The sequence below is a fragment of the Ammospiza caudacuta genome, chromosome 17, assembly GCF_027887145.1.
Source record: "Ammospiza caudacuta isolate bAmmCau1 chromosome 17, bAmmCau1.pri, whole genome shotgun sequence".
NCBI lineage: Eukaryota > Metazoa > Chordata > Aves > Passeriformes > Passerellidae > Ammospiza > Ammospiza caudacuta.
The window spans coordinates 10,045,439-10,070,823 of record NC_080609.1 but is presented as its reverse complement, the minus strand read 5'-3'; the positions used below and the strand labels follow the sequence as shown (position 1 = coordinate 10,070,823).

The following is a 25,385-nucleotide window of genomic DNA, read 5'->3' as shown; positions in this document are numbered from 1 at the left end:
CAGTGGTAGTTATTGACAAGAATATATTATTGTGCTGCTGATAGCCACCACAGGACAAAGATTATTTTTATTAACTTCTCTTTTAATTTTATGTCTCTAAGAGTTGTAATTACAATTCGTTTGAGTATTGTCTACTTTTTCTTCCACAGTTTGTTTTTTGCAATGTTTCCACGTGTTCGAGGTCATAAACATGTGCCATGTTTGATGTCTTATGGCTGGTACAGGTAATAGAATATTTCTCTCCTTGTTTTCCAGATCACTCTTGCTCTTTTTATGCTTTTCCCCACTCTTTGCTCCTTAGAACATTTCTCTGGATTTTCCCAGTGACTGTCTTTGGTAGCTCCTTAACAAACTCCACCTGAAAGGCAAAAATACATCAGTTTAAATTCCCAGCTGAAGGAAAGACACATTTTCATTATGGTTGGGGCTAAAAGGATGGGAAGCTGCAGAGTCAGCATGAAATGCTGACTGAATGCCTTGCCCATTTGAGCTGCTGTGAAAAGCCCAGTACTCCATGAAAGAAAGACTGGGCATCATGAAGTAAAATTTCACCACCATTGCCTCCCCCTGGGTGCATTCGAGCTCACACAGCCAACCCAAGGCTGCAGCTGCAGCAGACCCTGTCATCTACTTTATTTTATCTAACTCTGGTTGGAGTGTTTGTCAGAAAGGTGTTGAAAAGAGCTGAGGTGGGACAAAAAATGCTCAGTTTCAGGTACAATGAGAGAACCTGTCTTTTTGGGCTGTACTTACCTTCCTTGGATACTTGTATGGTGCAGTCACCTTCTTGACATGTTGTTGAAGCTCATCAGCTAATTTTTTTTGATCATGTGATTCATAGAGAGGAGCTAAAACAACAAAAGCTTTGACCACCTGTGCCACAAAAATGAAAGGGTTCCATTAACTTCCAGAGGTGGCAATAAGGGAATACATTTGTTTTGAAAAGTGAATGTCAAAATTCAGAATGCCAAAATTTGATCTTTTTCTTTGTTTTCCCTTTTCATTAGCTGATTACTAGAGAATGCTGTGCTATGAAGGACCCATTCTGGAGCAGGGGATTTTTTTCTTATTTCCCTTTAGGTTATATCCTAATTAAGATGAAAATCTTGACTCTGTTGCTCAAAGAAATGTTGCAATGTTGAAAATGTAAAACAAAAACGAAACCCTCTGGATGTCACTGCTACACTGCACTAAGTGACAAAACAAGAAATAATCAAAATTTCATTGCTTAGACAAAAACAAGTCTTAATTAGTCTGAAAAGCTAAAATATTTTTCCACATAAAAATGGCAAACAAAGAAATAATTCTGATATTGAAAGATTGATTTAAAAAAAATTAGCCTATTTTTAAAATATTCAACAGATTGAATATCAGGGAAGCCTGGTACTTATAAGGAAGTTGATACTTAGTAGAAAGGGTAATTCTTTTAAGGATATTTTTCCCTATTTTGCTTTACCTCCCCTCGCACTGGGTCGGGACTGCTGACCACAGCCGCCTCCACCACTGCTGGGTGCTCTATCAATGCACTCTCCACCTCAAAGGGGCCAATGCGGTACCTGGGGAGCACAGAGACAGCTCAGCCCAGCAGCAGGGACCAGTCCTTGGCCTTGCCAGGCTGCATTTCATCAGGCAGATCCAACAGGAGATGCCTTACCCAGCAGAGTTAATGATATCATCAGCTCTTCCAACAAACCAGATATATCCCTCTTCATCCATAAAGCCTCTGTCTCCAGTGAGATAAAAATCTCCACACAGAGTGGCAGCAGTTTTCTCTGGATTATCCTGGCAACAATCAAATACTTCAGAAAAGGTACCTGATTATTACTGAAACATCATGCATTTCCTTAGCAGTGATGCAAAAAAATGACAACAATAATTTTTTCAGTTGTTCTCAAAATAAGTGTGTTCAGTACTGTTTCATGTTTTCAACTAAAAAGCCATGTTAATTAGCACTTTGGTGCCTGAAGTGTGTGACAGGTGGAAAAGAGCACGACACTAAAGAATGTATGTAGAGATTTCTGTTCTAGAGAGAAAAGTTGTGCTCTATCAAAATGCCCATCCATCAAAGCAAATGTGTGACCCACAAAAATGTGTAACCCACTCTGTTCAGGGAGATGATTTATCATTGGAAGTGGTTGCCACAATAACCTCATGTCAAAATAAACTAATTGCCCTTAACTGACAGGATCAAAACTGAAATGAGGTCACCTGCAGGAAAACTTCATTGTTTGCATTGACCTATAGGACCTCTACATCCAGTGTAACCTCTTGGTCACACAAAAAAACACTTTGACAACAGAAGACAGAATGAAAACCAGAAGCCATAGTCTTGGTCTTGTAGACGTTTCTTGTCCCTTAGTGAGCAATTACAGTTTACAAGTTGTTGCTTGAGTATGCTACAAATATCCAAATATTATGGGGGTTCAGAAAAGGATTAAAAACATAGATAGCTTATTAATTATGATAGTTCAGTTGCAGGGGAGAATGTCTTTAAGTTTGCCTGGGTCTATGCTTTCTTAAGAATGTCCTGCCCCTCAGCATCACCACACACTGATCAGGCTCAAAATCCTCGAGTAACCCAGTGAGACTTTCTGAGATTCTGCATGGAGTTCTGCTCCTGGCAGACCTTTGCCCTGGGTGTCTCCTGGGTGCCTGAGCAGACACAGGCACAGCAAGTCAGGCTCACCAAGTACTCGGAGAACAGACAGAAGGGCCGTTTGGGCTTCACCCGGACAGCAATGGTGCCCTCTTCTCCTTGAGGCACCACGGCCCCTTGCTCATCTACGATCTGCAGAAAGGACACACACAGCAGGGCTGCTTTGATCAGCTCACAGGAACATCTGCTGCAGCTCAGTGCAGGCCACAGAAGGGACACAGCACTGCCTTACTCTTCTACCCACAACTGACACATACCTGCACATCATAAGGGGGAGCAGGTTTTCCCAAAGAGCCAGGTTTAATTTTCATTCCTTTTAAATTGGCACAGATTGCCACCTGCAGAATAGATTTTTAAAATATTTTTTAAAATTGTTGCAATATCTTGTAAACTTTATTATTTGTTTGCATCAGGCGTCTTTCCATCAGTTTGTGTGACAAGGGCTAAATGGGGACCAAAGCACTGTGGTTTTTTGAGAACACCAGAGGGGTTGAGAGGCATTTCAGGTCAGACCTGTGAGAGCTTTGTTCTGTTGAGTCTGAGCCAGTGGATTGTCTTGCAAACTCTTGACTTTAATTTTGCAGGACAGCAGATTATTGTTACAGATCTTATTTCAATATTGGGACAATTAATTGGGGACCATTTCAAGGGCAAAATGAGAGAAAGCCTGAGATCTAGCTCTTAATAGTTTTGTTAATGTTCACTTACAGAGAAGTCAGGGATGTGAGCTGGTTTAATATTTGCCATTAAAAACTCAGACAGGCCAAATTGATAGTTGGAGCAAATTATGTGTTCAGGGGTTATTTTGAAGTAAAGATGAGAAAGAGATCTTCTACAACTTATTTGATGTGAAGTGTCTCTGGCAAGGTTTTTGCATGGGTCTAAACTATCTAGAATATGCAGCTTACGGATTCTAGAACTGTATAATCATAATTATACAAAGTCTTTTTTTTTAAATCATGTAAACGATTCTAACCTTTTCCATTGATTTATCAAGGACACCATGGCTCTAGTAGTCTTACCTTTGAATGGGTATACTACAAGAAATAATGCAAACGTACTGTTTCACTCTGGCCATATCCTTCATGGATATCCACACCTGTCTGGGCTCTCCACTGAGAAAACACTTCAGGATTGAGAGCTTCCCCTCCAGTTACACAGTGCTTCAGACTCAGGAACTTGTACCTTGAGAGGAAGAGCAAATGAAATAATTCTCTTAACTCCTAAAATGAGCAGGGAGCAACCTTAACTAAACCGACTTCCTCGGCTTTCCAAGTACACCTAAGACTGAAGGAAAGGCTGAATAGGATGACAGAGCCTGAGCTCTCTGCTAAAACCTGACTGGCTTTTGGTAGGATGAAAGACCTATGTGACAAGAATGAGTACCTTACCAAGATGTGAAAACCCCTTGCAAACCACTTCTCACAAGCTGGGTATTTTACAGAGTAACAAGTCAGGAAGAACAGCTGCCAAGTAACTCTCAGCAGGTGGAACTCCTCTAACTGCTACCTTCATTCTCAAGCATGTGAGAACAACTCCATGGTGCACCAGTAGCTCCCTGATCCAATGCTGCCCAAAACATTGACTTCACTTGAACTGTGAAGCCTAAATTCAGAGGAAGTGACAGCTTAAAAAAAAAAAAAATCTCCTTTGTTTCCTCTGTGCTGCCTATTCAAAGAGCCAGTCCTGAAGCCCAGGTAGCCTATGGTGTGGCTAATTCTTCTCACATTTGAAAACAGAGAGTGCCCTTTACTGAGAGCAAGCTTTGCTAATTAGGTTTCCTTGAACTGAAAAAGAGAACTAAGGAACCCAAGGACCTAAGCCTGCAGAGGTGTCCCAGCATTGTACCCCAGCCTCCCTCCCTTCCCTGCTGTACCTGCTCATGTCATGTTGGACCAGCATGCGGAACCCTGTGGGAGCCGTGCAGAAGGCGGTGATGGGATATTTTGAGAGAGTCTAGAAAAATAGGAAATTATTGTGCTGAAAAGAAAGTGTAATGCTGGGCCTGACCTTGTGAATGTGCAGGTGATTAACACAATTTACCTGCTCAAATGTCTGCAAGATAAAAACCCTAAACATGCTGTACCAGGCAGTCCAACTCCTGCACAATATGGAACTTTCTGTTCAACTGAAGTCACTCATGTAAATGAAGGACCAGTGAGAGCAGTAGTTCCAGTTAAGGGTTTTTTGGGGGGGTTTCCAAGGTGTCTGTGTCCCAGGCTCAAGCCTAATTGAGATAGGGAACACTACTACAACTTTTCCAGTATTCTTGGGAAAGTCAAGGTTTCTGCCCCACACAAGAGGCCAATGTTGAGGAGAATCATCCAGCTGAGTGGTTTTGAAAAAGAGCTGGGAAGAGGAATAGGCATTCTGGTACCTTTGGATTGCTTGGGAGGCGGGGATTACTCACAGTTCCAATAATTTCTGGTTGAAACACTGGCATATGGTGCATAAAGACACAGGCTCCACAGATCCATGGTGAAAAAACACTGCCGTAGGCTGATTTTGCCCAGCCAGTATCAGAGGTATTCCACATGATATCTGAAGGACCCAAGCCCAGCCAACGCCTGATGAAAAAGCAGAGATGAAAAAGATGTTCAAGGACAGCAAATCAGCACCAAGCCACAGATTTAACTTTTAAGGTATAATGAAACAGCCCAAGGTTGCTTTGGTTCCCAGGGAAGGTTGACCCAACATAAGAGCACTTGACTTCCTCTGGTGTGCTTGTAGGGACACTCTCCTTATTGCTCCTCTGCTTTCAGCCCTGCAAGTGACACAACTCTGCACATAATGAGCTCACCTGGGACTTCAAGAAGGTTTTAATAACAAGGGTTTTACCATGAGAGAGGAAAGATGAAGAAGCTGCAAATCCTACAGTGATGAAATGCCTACATTTACTGGAATGTTATGGTCTCATGTTCAGTTTAGTGCTGATCACAGCACTTAATCAGGACCCTGGGGGGAACTGCAAGGTAATACCTGCCAGTGGTTACAAATCCAATGCCGTAACTGCAGTAGGAATGCAGCACCATTTTTGGGAAGCCTGTAGTTCCGCTGGTAAAATACACAGTCATTGGGTCGTTACTCCTCGTCTTCGTACATATATGTTCAGCAGATGCAGCCCTTCAGAAGAAATTATGTATTCTGGTCACTGCATGCAGTTTTCCTCCAAGGAAGTAGTATTTTTATGTTTAGGAGATCAACAGGAAAGCTGCCTCAAATTATATGATCTTGCTAAATCCAGTATATATATCACAGGTATAAGTAAGAGAATACATTTTGCCTGTCACATCTACTCTGAATCACAAGGGTGAAGAGCAAGAAGAAGCTGAAGGACCTGAACTTGGGTCCCAAAACCTGGGTTGCATGAAGATGTACTTAATGCAGTGTAATCACAGTGCTGCAAGTTGACAGAAAAGTAACTTATTTGTATTTTGAAAATTACCCCCACAACTCAGCAATGTCACCTGAATGATACAGCTCCCAAAACCTCAAAGAACTGGAAAGAAAAGAGCTGGATACTCACGCAAGGAGTTCTTTGAAGTTCAGCCACCCATCCCTGCTCCCCTGGCCTACAATGAGTTTGGTTTTCAGGAACTGGGTGTCAGACAGGACAGATTCCACTACAGGTGCCAGGGCATCATCGGTAGCAATGCACTTGGCCTTTGAAGCCTGGAGTCGGTATAAGATGTCTTTGGCAGTCAGTTGGGATGTTCCTGGAAAAAAGACAATTCCTGGAAAAAAGCAAGAGGCAATTGAGAAAACTCAGCATTTCTCAAAATGAGACCTCTGTTGATGCTGATTTTATCCATCATGGATGTTTATCACTTTAAAAGCAGAGCAAAACAGATCTATTGAATTATAAATTACTCCAATCATATAAGTTCTTCCATGATAAATTCAGCTCCCTTCCAATGTATGTGGCCAAGTGTGGCCTTTGGTTGCAGCCATTCAGCCCTCACTGGCTGAATTCATTGATTTTGACTGGACCATGTCTGTGCTTCCTGTGTGGGTGCAGGCAATTCTCCCTCTAGCCAAAAGAGCAGCTGTAGAGGCCCCAACAGAATATTCCTGCTTGCATTTTCTTCACCCTCATCTAATAGATGGCTTGTAGGCTCTGTTTTGCTTTCTGTCGGCAGCCACCGAGTCCGTGAGTCACTCACCTGCTCGCATGCAGGCCACGTTCAGGAGCCACCACTCAGGAACACGAGGCAGAATTGCCACAATTCTGTCTCCTCTCTGCAAACCACAGGCCTCAGAAAGGACATTGGCTGCCTTCTTGGACAGAGAGCCAAATTCCTCAAAGCTCCACTTCACCTCCTCTCCCTTATCATTGACCCACCAAAAAGCTGGATTTGCTGGTTTTCTTCCCTCCTTCAACACATAAGAAGACATAATAATAAGAAAAACTTTTAAAAGTTTCACTTCAATACAAAATAATGCTTTACTAAGCAAACCATCCTGGGCAATCACTCTCTTAGAGTGACACCTGTATTTCTGATAACCAAAAGAAAATAATGCTTTCCACTCTGCAGCTGATACTGCCTAGTACCCATGAGGAAAATGGATTTGTATCATCTGACATTCTTTCCACTGTCTCCTCATTTAGTCTGGAATGGAGTCAATTACTTTACTATGTCCTGGTAAAGTGTGTGGTTTATGAATTTAGGATCAGGGCAGTATTGATAACACACTGATGCTTTAGTTGTTGCTAAGCAGTGCTTACTGTATGTCAAGGACTTTCCAGTTTCCCACACTCAGCTGCACAAGAAGCTGGGAGAGATCGTGGACAGGACAGCTGACCTGAACTGCCTGAAGGGATATTCCACATCACAGGAGATCCTGCTCAGTTTACAACCTGGGAGGAAGTTTGCTGGGAGGTGTTTGGGGATGGGCTTGGCATCAACCAGTGCACAGTGAGCTAGGACTGCTACTAATATGATGATGATTATTATTATATTTCAATTCTTAAACGGTTCTTTCCTCAACTCATGGGTTTTACCTTTTTTCCTCCTGTTTCTCCTCCCCATCCCGCTGGATGTGTGTGGATGTGTGTGTGTGATATCCAGGGGCTCTGTGGTTCTCAGTTGACAGCTGGGGTTAAAACCACAATTCAATGTCTATAAAATAAAAGACAAATACTACCTTTTCCAGTTGTGTCCACTTATCTAAGACATCACTTGCAAAGTTGAAATATTCTGGCACTTCCTTTTCACCCTGGATTATAGATTCAAAATGGGAAACTATCGAAGATGTAAGAAGCCTGATGTTTCCATGGAATGTTCTGGAAGGTGACCTGAGAATCCACAAACACTGAGGAATCCAGGATTTAAGAAATGTCCTCATGATAAATGATGTTTTATCAGATGATGAGGGGAAGGAATCAGGTGTACATCTAAGGAATCAGTCACCTGGAATGAAAGAAAAGACATTAAGTGAATTCAGTTATTGGATGCTGTCCCATGTACGATGTCGGATAAAGGAATGCAAACCATTGTGAATAAATAGGTTGCTTACACACATCCTCGTTTTATATCATGTTTCCTGTATTTTTGTGACGTGAATATTTAACATTATGCTATATAGAAGGAATAAGCAGAGTCATCTTGAGTTTAATAAAATTAGCGGAGTTGTTGCTATGAATCCTGCAACAAAAACAACAACTGTGGAATCTCATCCAGCTGGAATAAATGGTGGCTTAACCTCAGTCGCATAGGCAGGGGGCATCAGCCTGAGGCCATGGGAAACAGGACACTGAAAAAAACTTCTCATGGCAAGAAGAGTGGGGTCATGGGAACCAATATGTTAACAGATCTATCCTATATTTGATCAGGTTTCTGGTTCTTGTTCTCAGTTGCTTCAGTACCTTTTACAAATAAGGTCATGTTCTGAGTTCACATTCCTGACTGGATCCTTGCCCTTAGAAGATCCCTATACCTTGTAATATTTGCCACACCCCCTCCCCCCCATCTTTGGACAATGTCCCCAGACTCTGCAGTTTCCATGTTTGTTATTTTGCTATTAAAGTTTTTTGGGGTTTTTTTTTGGCAAGACCATCATTCCCCTCCCTTTTTTGTCAGTTTCCCGGGCCAAGTTGAACTACGGGTTACAGTGAGTGAAAACTACAATGACTGGCGCCCAAACAGGGACCTCATATTGAGGGATCTTCTGTTTGATTTCACTGGGTTTTACCAGTCATAAGGACCTTTTATTTTCTCTGCTGTGGATTAAATCAGCCGGCCTGACATGGTTACAAGCAACCCTCGGAATCAGATCTTTTGGATGCCTGCCAGAAAAAGCAGGTAAGTAGAGAAAAGAGACACTTATTCCTGCTGCTCCTAGCCCAGCCCGGTGGGCATACCCCACCTAATCCCGATTATTATGGGAATAAGACTGTCAAGACTAGACAGGGACAAATACAATAACTCTAAATTTTTCTGGGCGGTCCACAGAAGAAAGGCCAAAAATCAGGAGTTGAAACCCTCTAAATTGGGTGTTTCGGAACTTCCTGGCAACTGTAGCCAGTAGAGCTGTGCCCGGCTCTGCCGCAGCCAGGGCCCTGCTCTCACCCGCCCACAGGGCCCTGCCCAGCCCGGCCGCTTGTGCCTCCCCGGCTGCAGCCCCGGCTCGGCCCCGTGCAGTGCTGCACAACACGGCACGGACTGTGGAATCTTCTCTGTGGGATTTTGGAATTTTGTTGGCGTCACGCTTTATGACCTAGCTACCGAGGGGGACCGTCTCGTGGTGTGCCTGCTTTCTGTGTGATTCTCAGAACGCTCAAAGCCAAAGAGCAGCAACTGCCGGCGCTCGGCCCCTCCCTGGCCTTGCTGGTGTGGCAGGAATCCGGGGGGTCCGGGGCCACTTCCCTCTGCAGGATCCCTTCCCAAACCGAGACTGCTTTTAACTCCCTCACCCTGGGGATGGAACGCCAGGGTTGCAACCTGTCCCAGACACAGAAGCAGTGCAAATCGCAACCCCTGCCCCTTCGTGTTCCTTCCCCTGTCCTCCCGCAGACTGCCCTAGAATGGAACTCGACACAAGTTACTCAGCTACCCTGCATTCCCTTATGCGTCCTCTGCTTGAGATCCCTCTCGGATCTCCCCTGCCTTTCCTGCTCCTCACCACCCCAGCCTCTCTCCTGTCCATCTGAATATCGTGTTGTATTACCTGCTAACCACCCTGCTAACGTCTATGCCACCAGAGGCACCATGCTGCCTCAACGGTCCCCCTTCAACTGCACCCCACGGCTCCTGACTACAACTCCCAGCATGCCCCGGGCCACGCTCCTCCTGGGCAGCCAGAGCCACGCCCACCGTGCTCCCCGAAGCGCTGCTCTCCAACATGGCCGTGCCAATGTCCCCATGGCTGTGCCTGCGCCAGAGCACCAGCTCTGCCTTTACCCTTCCAGCAATAACAACACTGTGCTTTCATCCTCCGCCCTCCTCAGAGGAAAACCTAACCCCTTCTAGAGCCAGTGATTCCACTGATCCGTGGCAGAAGAGCCAGACTAGTATGGTAAAGAACAGACGGGGAAGAGCTGGTCCTAGATGGGAACCTCGAGCCTACAGGGAAATACAAAGACTGTAAGGCTGCCGAAAGCTATGGACAGGCTTCTCCTTTCTTCAGCAGTCGAATGCAAGCTATTTTCACTGCATATCTTTTAACCCCTCATGACATACAGCACGTGATGACCGTGCTGCTGTCTCCGGCTGAATTCACCCTGTGGGAAAGGGGGTGGAAGAGATTGTTACATCAATTGTTTCGTGTTAAATCAGTTGTTGCTTTACAGTGCTGAGGACCAGGCACAGGCAATGCTAACACTAGAACACTCAGCTGGGGAGGGAGCTCATACCCAGAACCCAAGATTAGGCTGCAAACCTCCCAAAGCCAGTGCCTGATGATATTAAAAATGCAGCAAGGAAAGCACTCATGCAAATGCCTGATGGTAACACACCTGCTCCAGACTTTGTAGATATAAAGCAAAAGCCTAGTAAACCTAAGCCTAAATGCATAAAGGTAAAGTTCTGGCACCCATTCACCAGAATCATCCACAAGCAGTTGTTTATTCTTATATGGATAATATACCTATTGCAGCTAAAAATGATCCATCTTTACATTCAACTTTGAAAGTCACCATCACAGCCACCCAACAAGCTGGACTGACCATTACAGAGGAAAAGACACAGCAAACATCACCCAAGAAATATTTGGGACTTAAAATTCTCTCTCAGACTGTTACAAACCATTAATTAGGTTAAACATTTGATAAAGATAATTAATAAAATTTAGTCCTGTTGTTTGTTTTGTTACATGACTTTTTAATTTGGTAGCTGATTCTGCTTATTTCACAGGTATTGTTGAGGGAGCTGAAAATTCATTCCTGGAGACAGTTAATAGTGACCAGTTATACTCCTTGCTTAAAACTTTAATTTTTATCCTTTCTCAGGAACAGCATCCCTATTTTGTCATGTATGTAGATTCTCATTCTTCTTTGCCAGGATTCCTAACAGAAGGTAATAAACAAACTAACACACGATGTCACTACATGCCCTGACTGCCAGAAATATTCTCTGCTGTCTCTTGGGGCAGGAGAGAATCCTAGAGGGCTTCACAATTTACAGATTTGGCAAAGCATGTGACCCATTATGTGTCTTTTGGTTGCTTCAAATGTATACATGTTTCCATAGAAGATTCTCAGGAGCAATCTTTGCCTCTGCTCACAAAGGTGAAAGAGCAAAAGATGTTATTAAACATTTCCTACAAGGAAATTTCATCTCTAGGAATCCCACAGGAACCAAAAAAAAAGATCATGGGCCTGCCTATGTCTTTTACCCCTTGTCCCATGTCTTCACTTGTAGCTGTTTATTCTCACATCTTTGATGCACAGATTTCAGCATTGGTGACATTTGATTCCTCAAGAAAAGTTACTTATTTAACATTGGAACTATTGCCTTTTTCCTTAGCAGAACCTTATACAGGTTAATTTAACCTTATTATTCTGCCCATCAGGCAAATGAGTTCAAATACCCAGAACTTAACACAATCTTTTCAGTGGTGTCTGCCAACATAAATAGTCTGGATGCAGATTTCCCCCCCAGAGCGATATTTTGCCAAAAGCAGCAGAAATTCTTGGTGTTCTCCACAATCCTTGGACATTGTGCAGAGAAACACTGAGCCCTTGTAAACAATCCTTAATCACTTAGGCAGATGTTTCTCCTTTCTCAGTCTGCTCTAATTCTCTGATTTAGCTGTAACTTGCCTATTCCAGAGCATTAGAATGACAAGATCTACACAATAGCCTATGAGAGAAAGAGGAGGGACATAAAATATTTAGGAATATTTAGGGAAATGATATTCAAGACTGACAAGATGAAACACATTTGGAGTTTGAGATTCCCGAGTGCTGTACAAAAACATCCTCCAAGAATACTGTGAGAACCTTCCAGTTTTTAGCACTTTCTCACCTGCAAATGTAGAGGTGAAAATGAATACAGGAAACTGAGGAAAAGAACCAGTAATGGCAAAGTTCTCCGAATGAGGAGTGAGACTCAAAAATGATTACTCCTGGTTTAATACCATTTGCTTTGCTCAGTGATCATCAACACGAAGAGTGCAGATAAATAACACTTTCCTCACCTTTCTGCTGTGGACAGGAGTGATCAGGAGCTGCAGGGGGAGATCCTCTTCATTCATTTCACTCACCTGCTAGGACATGTTTCCCATAAGAGGCACTGTAAGATCAGCTGTTCCCTGGAGATGTGAAACCTGGAAACTCCTTCATAAAGGTTTTGGAGTGAAACCCCTCTGACTTTACTTCTTCTGAAATAATGAGAACAGAATGTGGCACAAAACAGACCAAGCAGCAGAATTCTTTCTGTGGAGTAACTTTTTTTCGTGTAATCATTTACACCATTGTTATTTGTGTGTCATTTGCACCTTAACCTAAAGCATTTTGGGTCTTCTTTTGCCTCAACTTTAACCATTTAAGTACATCACAAATTCATCATGATGAAGAGAAGAATTAAAAAGAAATTGTTTTTCTTCCCACTCTGAAAGAATTTGAGAATGGTGCAGTGGTAGTTATTGACAAGAATATATTATTGTGCTGCTGATAGCCACCACAGGACAAAGATTATTTTTATTAACTTCTCTTTTAATTTTATGTCTCTAAGAGTTGTAGTTACACTTTGTTTGAGTATGGTCTACTTTTTCTTCCACAGTTTCTTATTTGCAATGTTTCCATGTGTTCTAGGTCATAAACATGTGCCATGTTTGATGTCTTATGGTTGGTACAGGTAATAGAATATTTCTCTCCTTGTTTTCCTGTGTTCTAGGTCATAAACATGTGCCATGTTTGATGTCTTATGGCTGGTACAGGTAATAGAATATTTCTCTCCTTGTTTTCCAGATCACTCTTGCTCTTTTTATGCTTTTCCCCACTCTTTGCTCCTTAGAACATTTCTCTGGATTTTCCCAGTTACTGTCTTTGGCAGCTCCTTAACAAACTCCACCTGAAAGGCAAAAATACATCAGTTTAAATTCCCAGCTGAAGGAAAGACACATTTTCATTATGGTTGGGGCTAAAAGGATGGGAAGCTGCAGAGTCAGCATGAAATGCTGACTGAATGCCTTGCCCATTTGAGCTGCTGTGAAAAGCCCAGTACTCCATGAAAGAAAGACTGGGCATCATGAAGTAAAATTTCACCACCATTGCCTCCCCCTGGGTGCATTCGAGCTCACACAGCCAACCCAAGGCTGCAGCTGCAGCAGACCCTGTCATCTACTTTATTTTATCTAACTCTGGTTGGAGTGTTTGTCAGAAAGGTGTTGAAAAGAGCTGAGGTGGGACAAAAAATGCTCAGTTTCAGGTACAATGAGAGAACCTGTCTTTTTGGGCTGTACTTACCTTCCTTGGATACTTGTATGGTGCAGTCACCTTCTTGACATGTTGTTGAAGCTCATCAGCTAATTTTTTTTGATCATGTGATTCATAGAGAGGAGCTAAAACAACAAAAGCTTTGACCACCTGTGCCACAAAAATGAAAGGGTTCCATTAACTTCCAGAGGTGGCAATAAGGGAATACATTTGTTTTGAAAAGTGAATGTCAAAATTCAGAATGCCAAAATTTGATCTTTTTCTTTGTTTTCCCTTTTCATTAGCTGATTACTAGAGAATGCTGTGCTATGAAGGACCCATTCTGGAGCAGGGGATTTTTTTCTTATTTCCCTTTAGGTTATATCCTAATTAAGATGAAAATCTTGACTCTGTTGCTCAAAGAAATGTTGCAATGTTGAAAATGTAAAACAAAAACGAAACCCTCTGGATGTCACTGCTACACTGCACTAAGTGACAAAACAAGAAATACTCAAAATTTCATTGCTTAGACAAAAACAAGTCTTAATTAGTCTGAAAAGCTAAAATATTTTTCCACATAAAAATGGCAAACAAAGAAATAATTCTGATATTGAAAGTTTGATTAAGATATGGATTTAAAAAAAATTAGCCTATTTTAAAAATATTCAACAGACTGAATTCCAGGGAAGCCTGGTACTTATAAGGAAGTTGATACTTAGTAGAAAGGGTAATTCTTTTAAGGATATTTTTCCCTATTTTGCTTTACCTCCCCTCGCACTGGGTCGGGACTGCTGACCACAGCCGCCTCCACCACTGCTGGGTGCTCTATCAATGCACTCTCCACCTCAAAGGGGCCAATGCGGTACCTGGGGAGCACAGAGACAGCTCAGCCCAGCAGCAGGGACCAGTCCTTGGCCTTGCCAGGCTGCATTTCATCAGGCAGATCCAACAGGAGATGCCTTACCCAGCAGAGTTAATGATATCATCAGCTCTTCCAACAAACCAGATATATCCCTCTTCATCCATAAAGCCTCTGTCTCCAGTGAGATAAAAATCTCCACACAGAGTGGCAGCAGTTTTCTCTGGATTATCCTGGCAACAATCAAATACTTCAGAAAAGGTACCTGATTATTACTGAAACATAATGCATTTCCTTAGCAGTGATGCACAAAATGACAACAATAATTTTTTCAGTTGTTCTCAAAATAAGTGTGTTCAGTACTGTTTCATGTTTTCAACTAAAAAGCCATGTTAATTAGCACTTTGGTGCCTGAAGTGTGTGACAGGTGGAAAAGAGCACGACACACTAAAGAATGTATGTAGAGATTTCTGTTCTAGAGAGAAAAGTTGTGCTCTATCAAAATGCCCATCCATCAAAGCAAATGTGTGACCCACAAAAATGTGTAACCCACTCTGTTCAGGGAGATGATTTATCATTGGAAGTGGTTGCCACAATAACCTCATGTCAAAATAAACTTTTTACCCTTAACTGACAGGATCAAAACTGAAATGAGGTCACCTGCAGGAAAACTTCATTGTTTGCATTGACCTATAGGACCTCTACATCCAGTGTAACCTCTTGGTCACACAAAAAAACACTTTGACAACAGAAGACAGAATGAAAACCAGAAGCTATAGTCTTGGTCTTGTAGACGTTTCTTGTCCCTTAGTGAGCAATTACAGTTTACAAGTTGTTGCTTGAGTATGCTACAAATATCCAAATATTATGGGGGTTCAGAAAAGGATTAAAAACATAGATAGCTTATTAATTATGATAGTTCAGTTGCAGGGGAGAATGTCTTTAAGTTTGCCTGGGTCTATGCTTTCTTAAGAATGTCCTGCCCCTCAGCATCACCACACACTGATCAGGCTCAAAATCCTCGAGTAACCCAGTGAGACTTTCTGAGATTCTGCATGGAGTTCTGCTCCTGGCAGACCTTTGCCCTGGGTGTCTCCTGGGTGCCTGAGCAGACACAGGCACAGCAAGTCAGGCTCACCAAGTACTCGGAGAACAGACAGAAGGGCCGTTTGGGCTTCACCCGGACAGCAATGGTGCCCTCTTCTCCTTGAGGCACCACGGCCCCTTGCTCATCTACGATCTGCAGAAAGGACACACACAGCAGGGCTGCTTTGATCAGCTCACAGGAACATCTGCTGCAGCTCAGTGCAGGCCACAGAAGGGACACAGCACTGCCTTACTCTTCTACCCACATACCTGCACATCAAAAGGGGGAACAGGTTTTCCCAAAGAGCCAGGTTTAATTTTCATTCCTTTTACATTGGCACAAAGTGCCACCTGCAGAATAGATTTTTAAAATATTTTTTAAAATTGTTGCAATATCTTGTAAACTTTGTTATTTGTTTGCATCAGGCGTCTTTCCATCAGTTTGTGTGACAAGGGCTAAATGGGGACCAAAGCACTGTGGTTTTTTGAGAACACCAGAGGGGTTGAGAGGCATTTCAGGTCAGACCTGTGAGAGCTTTGTTCTGTTGAGTCTGAGCCAGTGGATTGTCCTGCAAACTCTTGACTTTTATTTTGCAGGACAGCAGATTATTGTTACAGATCTTATTTCAATATTGGGACAATTAATTTGGGACCATTTCAAGGGCAAAATGAGAGAAAGCCTGAGATCTAGCTCTTAATAGTTTTGTTAATGTTCACTTACAGAGAAGTCAGGGATGTGAGCTGGTTTAATATTTGCCATTAAAAACTCAGACAGGCCAAATTGATAGCTGGAGCAAATTATGTGTTCAGGGGTTATTTTGAAGTAAAGATGAGAAAGACATCTCCTAAAACTTATTTGATGTGAAGTGTCTCTGGCAAGGTTTTTGCAGGGGTCTAAACTATCTAGAATATGCAGTTTGCTGATTCTAGAACTGTATAATCATAATTATACAAAGTCATTTTTTTTTAAATCATGTAAACGATTCTAACCATTTCCATTGCTTTATCAAGGACACCATGGCTCTAGTAGTCTTACCTTTGAATGGGTATACTACAAGAAATAATGCAAACGTACTGTTTCACTCTGGCCATATCCTTCATAGATATCCACACCTGTCTGGGCTTTCCACTGGGAAAACACTTCAGGATTGAGAGCTTCCCCTGCAGTTACACAGTGCTTCAGACTCAGGAACTTGTACCTTGAGAGGAAGAGCAAATGAAATAATTCTCTTAACTCCTAAAATGAGCAGGGAGCAACCTTAACTAAACCGACTTCCTCGGCTTTCCAAGTACACCTAAGACTGAAGGAAAGGCTGAATAGGATGACAGAGCCTGAGCTCTCTGCTAAAACCTGACTGGCTTTTGGCAGGATGAAAGACCTATGTGACTAGAATGAGTACCTTACCAAGATGTGAAAACCCCTTGCAAACCACTTCTCACAAGCTGGGTATTTTACAGAGTAACAAGTCAGGAAGAACAGCTGCCAAGTAACTCTCAGCATGTGGAACTCCTCTAACTGCTCCCTTCATTCTCAAGCATGTGAGAACAACTCCATGGTGCACCAGTAGCTCCCTGATCCAATGCTGCCCAAAACATTGACTTCAATTGAACTGTGAAGCCTAAATTCAGAGGAAGTGACAGCTTAAAAAAAAAAATCTCCTTTGTTTCCTCTGTGCTGCCTATTCAAAGAGCCAGTCCTGAAGCCCAGGTAGCCTATGGTGTGGCTAATTCTTCTCACATTTGAAAACAGAGAGTGCCCTTTACTGAGAGCAAGCTTTGCTAATTAGGTTTCCTTGAACTGAAAAAGAGAACTAAGGAACCCAAGGACCTAAGCCTGCAGAGGTGTCCCAGCATTGTACCCCAGCCTCCCTCCCTTCCCTGCTGTACCTGCTCATGTCATGTTGGACCAGCAGGCGGAACCCAGTGGGAGCTGTGCAGAAGGCGGTGATGGGATATTTTGAGAGAGTCTAGAAAAACAGGAAATTATTGTGCTGAAAAGAAAGTGTAATGCTGGGCCTGACCTTGTGAATGTGCAGGTGATTAACACAATTTACCTGCTCAAATGTCTGCAAGATAAAAACCCTAAACATGCTGTACCAGGCAGTCCAACTCCTGCACAATATGGAACTTTCTGTTCAACTGAAGTCACTCATGTAAATGAAGGACCAGTGAGAGCAGTAGTTCCAGTTAAGGGTTTTTTGGGGGGGTTTCCAAGGTGTCTGTGTCCCAGGCTCAAGCCTAATTGAGATAGGGAACACTACTACAACTTTTCCAGTATTCTTGGGAAAGTCAAGGTTTCTGCCCCACACAAGAGGCCAATGTTGAGGAGAATCATCCAGCTGAGTGGTTTTGAAAAAGAGCTGGGAAGAGGAATAGGCATTCTGGTACCTATGGATTGCTTGGGAGGCGGGGATTACTCACAGTTCCAATAATTTCTGGTTGAAACACTGGCATATGGTGTATAAAGACACAGGCTCCACAGATCCATGGTGAAAAAACACTGCTGTAGGCTGATTTTGCCCAGCCAGTATCAGAGGTATTCCACATGATATCTGAAGGACCCAAGCCCAGCCAACGCCTGATGAAAAAGCAGAGATGAAAAAGACGTTCAGGGAAAGCAAATCAGCACCAAGCCACAGATTTAACTTTTAAGGTATAATGAAACAGCCCAAGGTTGCTTTGGTTCTCAGGGAAGGTTGACCCAACATGAGAGCACTTGACTTCCTCTGGTGTGCTTTTAGGGACGCTCTCCTTATTGCTCCTCTGCTTTCAGCCCTGCAAGTGACACAACTCTGCACATAATGAGCTCACCTGGGCCTTCAAGAAGGTTTTAATAACACGGGTTTTACCATGAGAGAGGAAAGATGAAGAAGCTGCAAATCCTACAGTGATGAAATGCCTACATTTACTGGAATGTTATGGTCTCGGTTCAGTTTAGTGCTGATCACAGCACTTAATCAGGACCCTGGGGGGAACTGCAAGGTAATACCTGCCAGTGGTTACAAATCCAATGCCGTAACTGCAGTAGGAATGCAGCACCATTTTTGGGAAGCCTGTAGTTCCGCTGGTAAAATACACAGTCATTGGGTCGTTACTCCTCGTCTTCGTACATATATGTTCAGCAGATGCAGCCCTTCAGAAGAAATTATGTATTCTGGTCACTGCATGCAGTTTTCCTCCAAGGAAGTAGTATTTTTAATGTTTAGGAGATCAACAGGAAAGCTGCCTCAAATTATATGATCTTACTAAATCCATTATATATCACAGGGAAAAATTAGAGAACACATTTTCCTTGTCACATATACTCTGAATCACAAGGGTGAAGAGCAAGAAGAAGCTGAAGGACCTGAACTTGGGTCCCAAAACCTGGGTTGCATGAAGATGTACTTAATGCAGTGTAATCACAGTGCTGCAAGTTGACAGAAAAGTAACTTATTTGTATTTTGAAAATTACCCCCACAACTCAGCAATGTCACCTGAATGATACAGCTCCCAAAACCTCAAAGAACTGGAAAGAAAAGAGCTGGATACTCACGCAAGGAGTTCTTTGAAGTTCAGCCACCCATCCCTGCTCCCCTGGCCTACAATGAGTTTGGTTTTCAGGAACTGGGTGTCAGACAGGACAGATTCCACTGCAGGTGCCAGGGCATCATTGGTAACAATGCACTTGGCCTTTGAAGTCTGGAGTCGGTATAAGATGTCTTTGGCAGTTAGTTGGGTTGTTCCTGGAAAAAGGACAATTCCTGGAAAAAAGCAAGAGGCAATTGAGAAAACTCAGCATTTCCCAAAATGACTTGATTATGTCTCTCTGTTGATGCGGATTTTATCCATCATGGATGTTTATCAGTTTAAAAGCAGGGCAAAATAGATCTATTAAATTATTAATGACTCCAAGTTCTTCCATGATAAATTCAGCTCCCTTCCAATGTATGTGGCCAAGTGTGGCCTTTGGTTGCAGCCATTCAGCCCTCACTGGCTGAATTCATTGATTTTGACTGGACCATGTCTGTGCTTCCTGTGTGGGTGCAGGCAATTCTCCCTCTAGCCAAAAGAGCAGCTGTAGAGGCCCCAACAGAATATTCCTGCTTGCATTTTCTTCACCCTCATCTAATAGATGGCTTGTAGGCTCTGTTTGCTTTCTGTCGGCAGCCACCGAGTCCGTGAGTCACTCACCTGCTCGTATGCAGGCCACGTTCAGGAGCCACCACTCAGGAACACGAGGCAGAATTGCCACAATTCTGTCTCCTCTCTGCAAACCACAGGCCTCAGAAAGGACATTGGCTGCCTTCTTGGACAGAGAGCCCAACTCCTCAAAGCTCCACTTCACCTCCTCTCCCTTATCACTGACCCACCAAAAAGCTGGATTTGCTGGTTTTCTTCCCTCCTTCAACACATAAGAAGACATAATAATAAGAAAAACTTTAAAAAGTTTCACTTCAATACAAAATAACGCTTAACTAAGAAAACATCCCTGGCAATCATTCTCTTAGAGTGACACCTGTATTTCTGATAACCAAAAGAAAATAATGCTTTCCACTCTGCAGCCGATACTGCCTAGTACCCATGAGGAAAATGGATTTGTATCATCTGACATTCTTTCCACTTTCTCCTCATTTAGTCTGGAATGGAGTCAATTACTTTACTATGTCCTGGTAAAGTGTGTGGTTTATGAATTTAGGATCAGGGCAGTATTGATAACACACTGATGCTTTAGTTGTTGCTAAGCAGTGCTTACTGTATGTCAAGGACTTTCCAGTTTCCCACACTCAGCTGCACAAGAAGCTGGGAGAGATCGTGGACAGGACAGCTGACCTGAACTGCCTGAAGGGATATTCCACATCACAGGAGATCCTGCTCAGTTTACAACCTGGGAGGAAGTTTGCTGGGAGGTGTTTGGGGATGGGCTTGGCATCAACCAGTGCACAGTGAGCTAGGACTGCTACTAATATGATGATGATTATTATTATATTTCAATTCTTAAACGGTTCTTTCCTCAACTCATGGGTTTTACCTTTTTTCCTCCTGTTTCTCCTCCCCATCCCGCTGGATGTGTGTGGATGTGTGTGTGTGATATCCAGGGGCTCTGTGGTTCTCAGTTGACAGTTGGGGTTAAAACCACAATTCAATGTCTATAAAATAAAAGACAAATACTACCTTTTCCAGTTGTGTCCACTTATCTAAGACATCACTTGCAAAGTTGAAATATTCTGGCACTTCCTTTTCACCCTGGATTATAGATTCAAAATGGGAAACTATCGAAGATGTAAGAAGCCTGATGTTTCCATGGAATGTTCTGGAAGGTGACCTGAGAATCCACAAACACTGAGGAATCCAGGATTTAAGAAATGTCCTCATGATAAATGATGTTTTATCAGATGATGAGGGGAAGGAATCAGGTGTACATCTAAGGAATCAGTCACCTGGAATGAAAGAAAAGACATTAAGTGAATCCAGTTATTGGATGCTGTCCCATGTACGATGTCGGATAAAGGAATGCAAACCATTGTGAATAAATAGGTTGCTTACACACATCCTCGTTTTATATCATGTTTCCTGTATTTTTGTGACGTAAATATTTAGCATTATGCTATATAGAAGGAATAAGCAGAGTCACCTTGAGTTTAATAAAAATAGCGGAGTTGTTGCTATGAATCCTGCAACAAAAACAACAACTGTGGAATCTCATCCAGCTGGAATAAATGGTGGCTTAACCTCAGTCGCATAGGCAGGGGGCATCAGCCTGAGGCCATGGGAAACAGGACACTGAAAAAAACTTCTCATGGCAAGAAGAGTGGGGTCATGGGAACCAATATGTTAACAGATCTATCCTATATTTGATCAGGTTTCTGGTTCTTGTTCTCAGTTGCTTCAGTACCTTTTACAAATAAGGTCATGTTCTGAGTTCACATTCCTGACTGGATCCTTGCCCTTAGAAGATCCCTATACCTTGTAATATTTGCCACACCCCCTCCCCCCCATCTTTGGATCATGTCCCCAGACTCTGCAGTTTCCATGTTTGTTTTTTTACTAATAAAGTTTTTCTTGCGGGATTTTCTTTTGGCAAGACCATCATTCCCCTCCCTTTTTTGTCAGTTTCCCGGGCCAAGTTGAACTACGGGTTACAGTGAGTGAAAACTACAATGACTGGCGCCCAAACAGGGACCTCATATTGAGGGATCTTCTGTTTGATTTCACTGGGTTTTACCAGTCATAAGGACCTTTTATTTTCTCTGCTGTGGATTAAATCAGCCGGCCTGACATGGTTACAAGCAACCCTCGGAATCAGATCTTTTGGATGCCTGCCAGAAAAAGCAGGTAAGTAGAGAAAAGAGACACTTATTCCTGCTGCTCCTATCCCAGCCCGGTGGGCATACTACACCTAATCCCGATTATTATGGGAATAAGACTGTCAAGACTAGACAGGGACAAATACAGTAACTCTAAATTTTTCTTGGCGGTCCACAGAAGAAAGGCCAAAAATCAGGAGTTGAAACCCTCTAAATTGGGTGTTTCGGAACTTCCTGGCAACTGTAGCCAGTAGAGCTGTGCCCGGCTCTGCCGCAGCCAGGGCCCTGCTCTCACCCGCCCACAGGGCCCTGCCCAGCCCGGCCGCTTGTGCCTCCCCGGCTGCAGCCCCGGCTCGGCCCCGTGCAGTGCTGCACAACACGGCACGGACTGTGGAATCTTCTCTGTGGGATTTTGGAATTTTGTTGGCGTCACGCTTTATGACCTAGCTACCGAGGGGGACCGTCTCGTGGTGTGCCTGCTTTCTGTGTGATTCTCAGGACGCTCAAAGCCAAAGAGCAGCAACTGCCGGCGCTCGGCCCCTCCCTGGCCTTGCTGGTGTGGCAGGAATCCGGGGGGTCCGGGGCCACTTCCCTCTGCAGGATCCCTTCCCAAACCGAGACTGCTTTTAACTCCCTCACCCTGGGGATGGAACGCCAGGGTGCAACCTGTCCCAGACACAGAAGCAGTGCAAATCGCAACCCCTGCCCCTTCGTGTTCCTTCCCCTGTCCTCCCGCAGACTGCCCTAGAATGGAACTCGACACAAGTTACTCGGCTACCCTGCATTCCCTTCTGCGTCCTCTGCTTGAGATCCCTCTCGGATCCCCCCTGCCTTTCCTGCTCCTCACCACCCCAGCCTCTCTCCTGTCCATCTGAATATCGTGTTGTATTACCTGCTAACCACCCTGCTAACGTCTATGCCACCAGAGGCACCATGCTGCCTCAACGGTCCCCCTTCAACTGCACCCCACGGCTCCTGACTACAACTCCCAGCATGCCCCGGGCCACGCCCCTCCTGGGCAGCCAGAGCCACGCCCACCGTGCTCCCCGAAGCGCTGCTCTCCAACATGGCCGTGCCAATGTCCCCATGGCTGTGCCTGCGCCAGAGCACCAGCTCTGCCTTTACCCTTCCAGCAATAACAACACTGTGCTTGCATCCTCCGCCCTCCTCAGAGGAAAACCTAATCCCTTCTAGAGCCAGTGATTCCATTGATCCGTGGCAGAAGAGCCAGACTAGTATGGTAAAGAACAGACGGGGAAGAGCTGGTCCTAGATGGGAACCTCGAGCCTACAGGGAAATACAAAGACTGTAAGGCTGCCGAAAGCTATGGACAGGCTTCTCCTTTCTTCAGCAGTCGAATGCAAGCTATTTTCACTGCATATCTTTTAACCCCTCATGACATACAGCACGTGATGACCGTGCTGCTGTCTCCGGCTGAATTCACCCTGTGGGAAAGGGGGTGGAAGAGATTGTTACATCAATTGTTTCGTGTTAAATCAGTTGTTGCTTTACAGTGCTGAGGACCAGGCACAGGCAATGCTAACACTAGAACACTCAGCTGGGGAGGGAGCTCATACCCAGAACCCAAGATTAGGCTGCAAACCTCCCAAAGCCAGTGCCTGATGATATTAAAAATGCAGCAAGGAAAGCACTCATGCAAATGCCTGATGGTAACACACCTGCTCCAGACTTTGTAGATATAAAGCAAAAGCCTAGTAAACCTAAGCCTAAATGCATAAAGGTAAAGTTCTGGCACCCATTCACCAGAATCATCCACAAGCAGTTGTTTATTCTTATATGGATAATATACCTATTGCAGCTAAAAATGATCCATCTTTACATTCAACTTTGAAAGTCACCATCACAGCCACCCAACAAGCTGGACTGACCATTACAGAGGAAAAGACACAGCAAACATCACCCAAGAAATATTTGGGACTTAAAATTCTCTCTCAGACTGTTACAAACCATTAATTAGGTTAAACATTTGATAAAGATAATTAATAAAATTTAGTCCTGTTGTTTGTTTTGTTACATGACTTTTTAATTTGGTAGCTGATTCTGCTTATTTCACAGGTATTGTTGAGGGAGCTGAAAATTCATTCCTGGAGACAGTTACTAATGACCAGTTATACTCCTTGCTTAAAACTTTAATTTTTATCCTTTCTCAGGAACAGCATCCCTATTTTGTCATGTATGTAGATTCTCATTCTTCTTTGCCAGGATTCCTAACAGAAGGTAATAAACAAACTAACACACAATGTCACTACATGCCCTGACTGCCAGAAATATTCTCTGCTGTCTCTTGGGGCAGGAGAGAATCCTAGAGGGCTTCACAATTTACAGATTTGGCAAAGCATGTGACCCATTATGTGTCTTTTGGTTGCTTCAAATGTATACATGTTTCCATAGAAGATTCTCAGGAGCAATCTTTGCCTCTGCTCACAAAGGTGAAAGAGCAAAAGATGTTATTAAACATTTCCTACAAGGAAATTTCATCTCTAGGAATCCCACAGGAACCAAAAAAAAAGATCATGGGCCTGCCTATGTCTTTTACCCCTTGTCCCATGTCTTCACTTGTAGCTGTTTATTCTCACATCTTTGATGCACAGATTTCAGCATTGGTGACATTTGATTCCTCAAGAAAAGTTACTTATTTAACATTGGAACTATTGCCTTTTTCCTTAGCAGAACCTTATACAGGTTAATTTAACCTTATTATTCTGCCCATCAGGCAAATGAATTCAAATACCCAGAACTTAACACAATCTTTTCAGTGGTGTCTGCCAACATAAATAGTCTGGATGCAGATTTCCCCCCCAGAGCGATATTTTGCCAAAAGCAGCAGAAATTCTTGGTGTTCTCCACAATCCTTGGACATTGTGCAGAGAAACACTGAGCCCTTGTAAACAATCCTTAATCACTTAGGCAGATGTTTCTCCTTTCTCAGTCTGCTCTAATTCTCTGATTTAGCTGTAACTTGCCTATTCCAGAGCATTAGAATGACAAGATCTACACAATAGCCTATGAGAGAAAGAGGAGGGACATAAAATATTTAGGAATATTTAGGGAAATGATATTCAAGACTGACAAGATGAAACACATTTGGAGTTTGAGATTCCCGAGTGCTGTACAAAAACATCCTCCAAGAATACTGTGAGAACCTTCCAGTTTTTAGCACTTTCTCACCTGCAAATGTAGAGGTGAAAATGAATACAGGAAACTGAGGAAAAGAACCAGTAATGGCAAAGTTCTCCGAATGAGGAGTGAGACTCAAAAATGATTACTCCTGGTTTAATACCATTTGCTTTGCTCAGTGATCATCAACACGAAGAGTGCAGATAAATAACACTTTCCTCACCTTTCTGCTGTGGACAGGAGTGATCAGGAGCTGCAGGGGGAGATCCTCTTCATTCATTTCACTCACCTGCTAGGACATGTTTCCCATAAGAGGCACTGTAAGATCAGCTGTTCCCTGGAGATGTGAAACCTGGAAACTCCTTCATAAAGGTTTTGGAGTGAAACCCCTCTGACTTTACTTCTTCTGAAATAATGAGAACAGAATGTGGCACAAAACAGACCAAGCAGCAGAATTCTTTCTGTGGAGTAACTTTTTTTCGTGTAATCATTTACACCATTGTT

The 25,385-nt window shown here is 43.3% G+C and overlaps 2 protein-coding genes across 4 annotated transcripts; both read right to left on the bottom strand.

The window, feature by feature from the left end:
- Positions 1 to 61: 61 nt before the first annotated feature.
- Positions 62 to 12,493, bottom strand: LOC131565174 (acyl-coenzyme A synthetase ACSM4, mitochondrial-like). Of its 2 annotated transcripts, none has more exons than XM_058815910.1 (14): positions 12,359 to 12,493; positions 7,802 to 8,067; positions 6,820 to 7,030; positions 6,183 to 6,390; positions 5,636 to 5,779; positions 5,067 to 5,223; positions 4,533 to 4,612; positions 3,718 to 3,841; positions 2,914 to 2,994; positions 2,687 to 2,788; positions 1,655 to 1,782; positions 1,457 to 1,556; positions 754 to 873; positions 62 to 358 (listed from the first exon to the last, which is right to left on the bottom strand). In XM_058815910.1, the coding sequence occupies exons 2-14, from the start codon at positions 8,000 to 8,002 to the stop codon at positions 272 to 274; spliced, it is 1,743 nt and encodes a 580-aa protein (XP_058671893.1). In that variant the 5' UTR covers positions 8,003 to 8,067; positions 12,359 to 12,493; the 3' UTR covers positions 62 to 271. The 2 variants fall into 2 exon arrangements, with proteins under 2 accessions (XP_058671893.1, XP_058671894.1); XM_058815911.1 differs by lacking the exon at positions 12,359 to 12,493 and adding an exon at positions 12,293 to 12,329.
- Positions 12,494 to 12,810: 317 nt separating this feature from the next.
- LOC131565152 (acyl-coenzyme A synthetase ACSM3, mitochondrial-like) lies at positions 12,811 to 25,305 on the bottom strand. 2 transcript variants are annotated; one of them, XM_058815867.1, is made up of 14 exons: positions 25,171 to 25,305; positions 20,611 to 20,876; positions 19,630 to 19,840; positions 18,992 to 19,199; positions 18,446 to 18,589; positions 17,878 to 18,034; positions 17,344 to 17,423; positions 16,532 to 16,655; positions 15,727 to 15,807; positions 15,509 to 15,610; positions 14,476 to 14,603; positions 14,278 to 14,377; positions 13,563 to 13,682; positions 12,811 to 13,167 (listed from the first exon to the last, which is right to left on the bottom strand). In XM_058815867.1, the coding sequence occupies exons 2-14, from the start codon at positions 20,809 to 20,811 to the stop codon at positions 13,081 to 13,083; spliced, it is 1,743 nt and encodes a 580-aa protein (XP_058671850.1). In that variant the 5' UTR covers positions 20,812 to 20,876; positions 25,171 to 25,305; the 3' UTR covers positions 12,811 to 13,080. The 2 variants fall into 2 exon arrangements, with proteins under 2 accessions (XP_058671850.1, XP_058671851.1); XM_058815868.1 differs by having other exon boundaries at positions 25,105 to 25,297.
- Between the last annotated feature and the right edge of the window lie 80 nt (positions 25,306 to 25,385).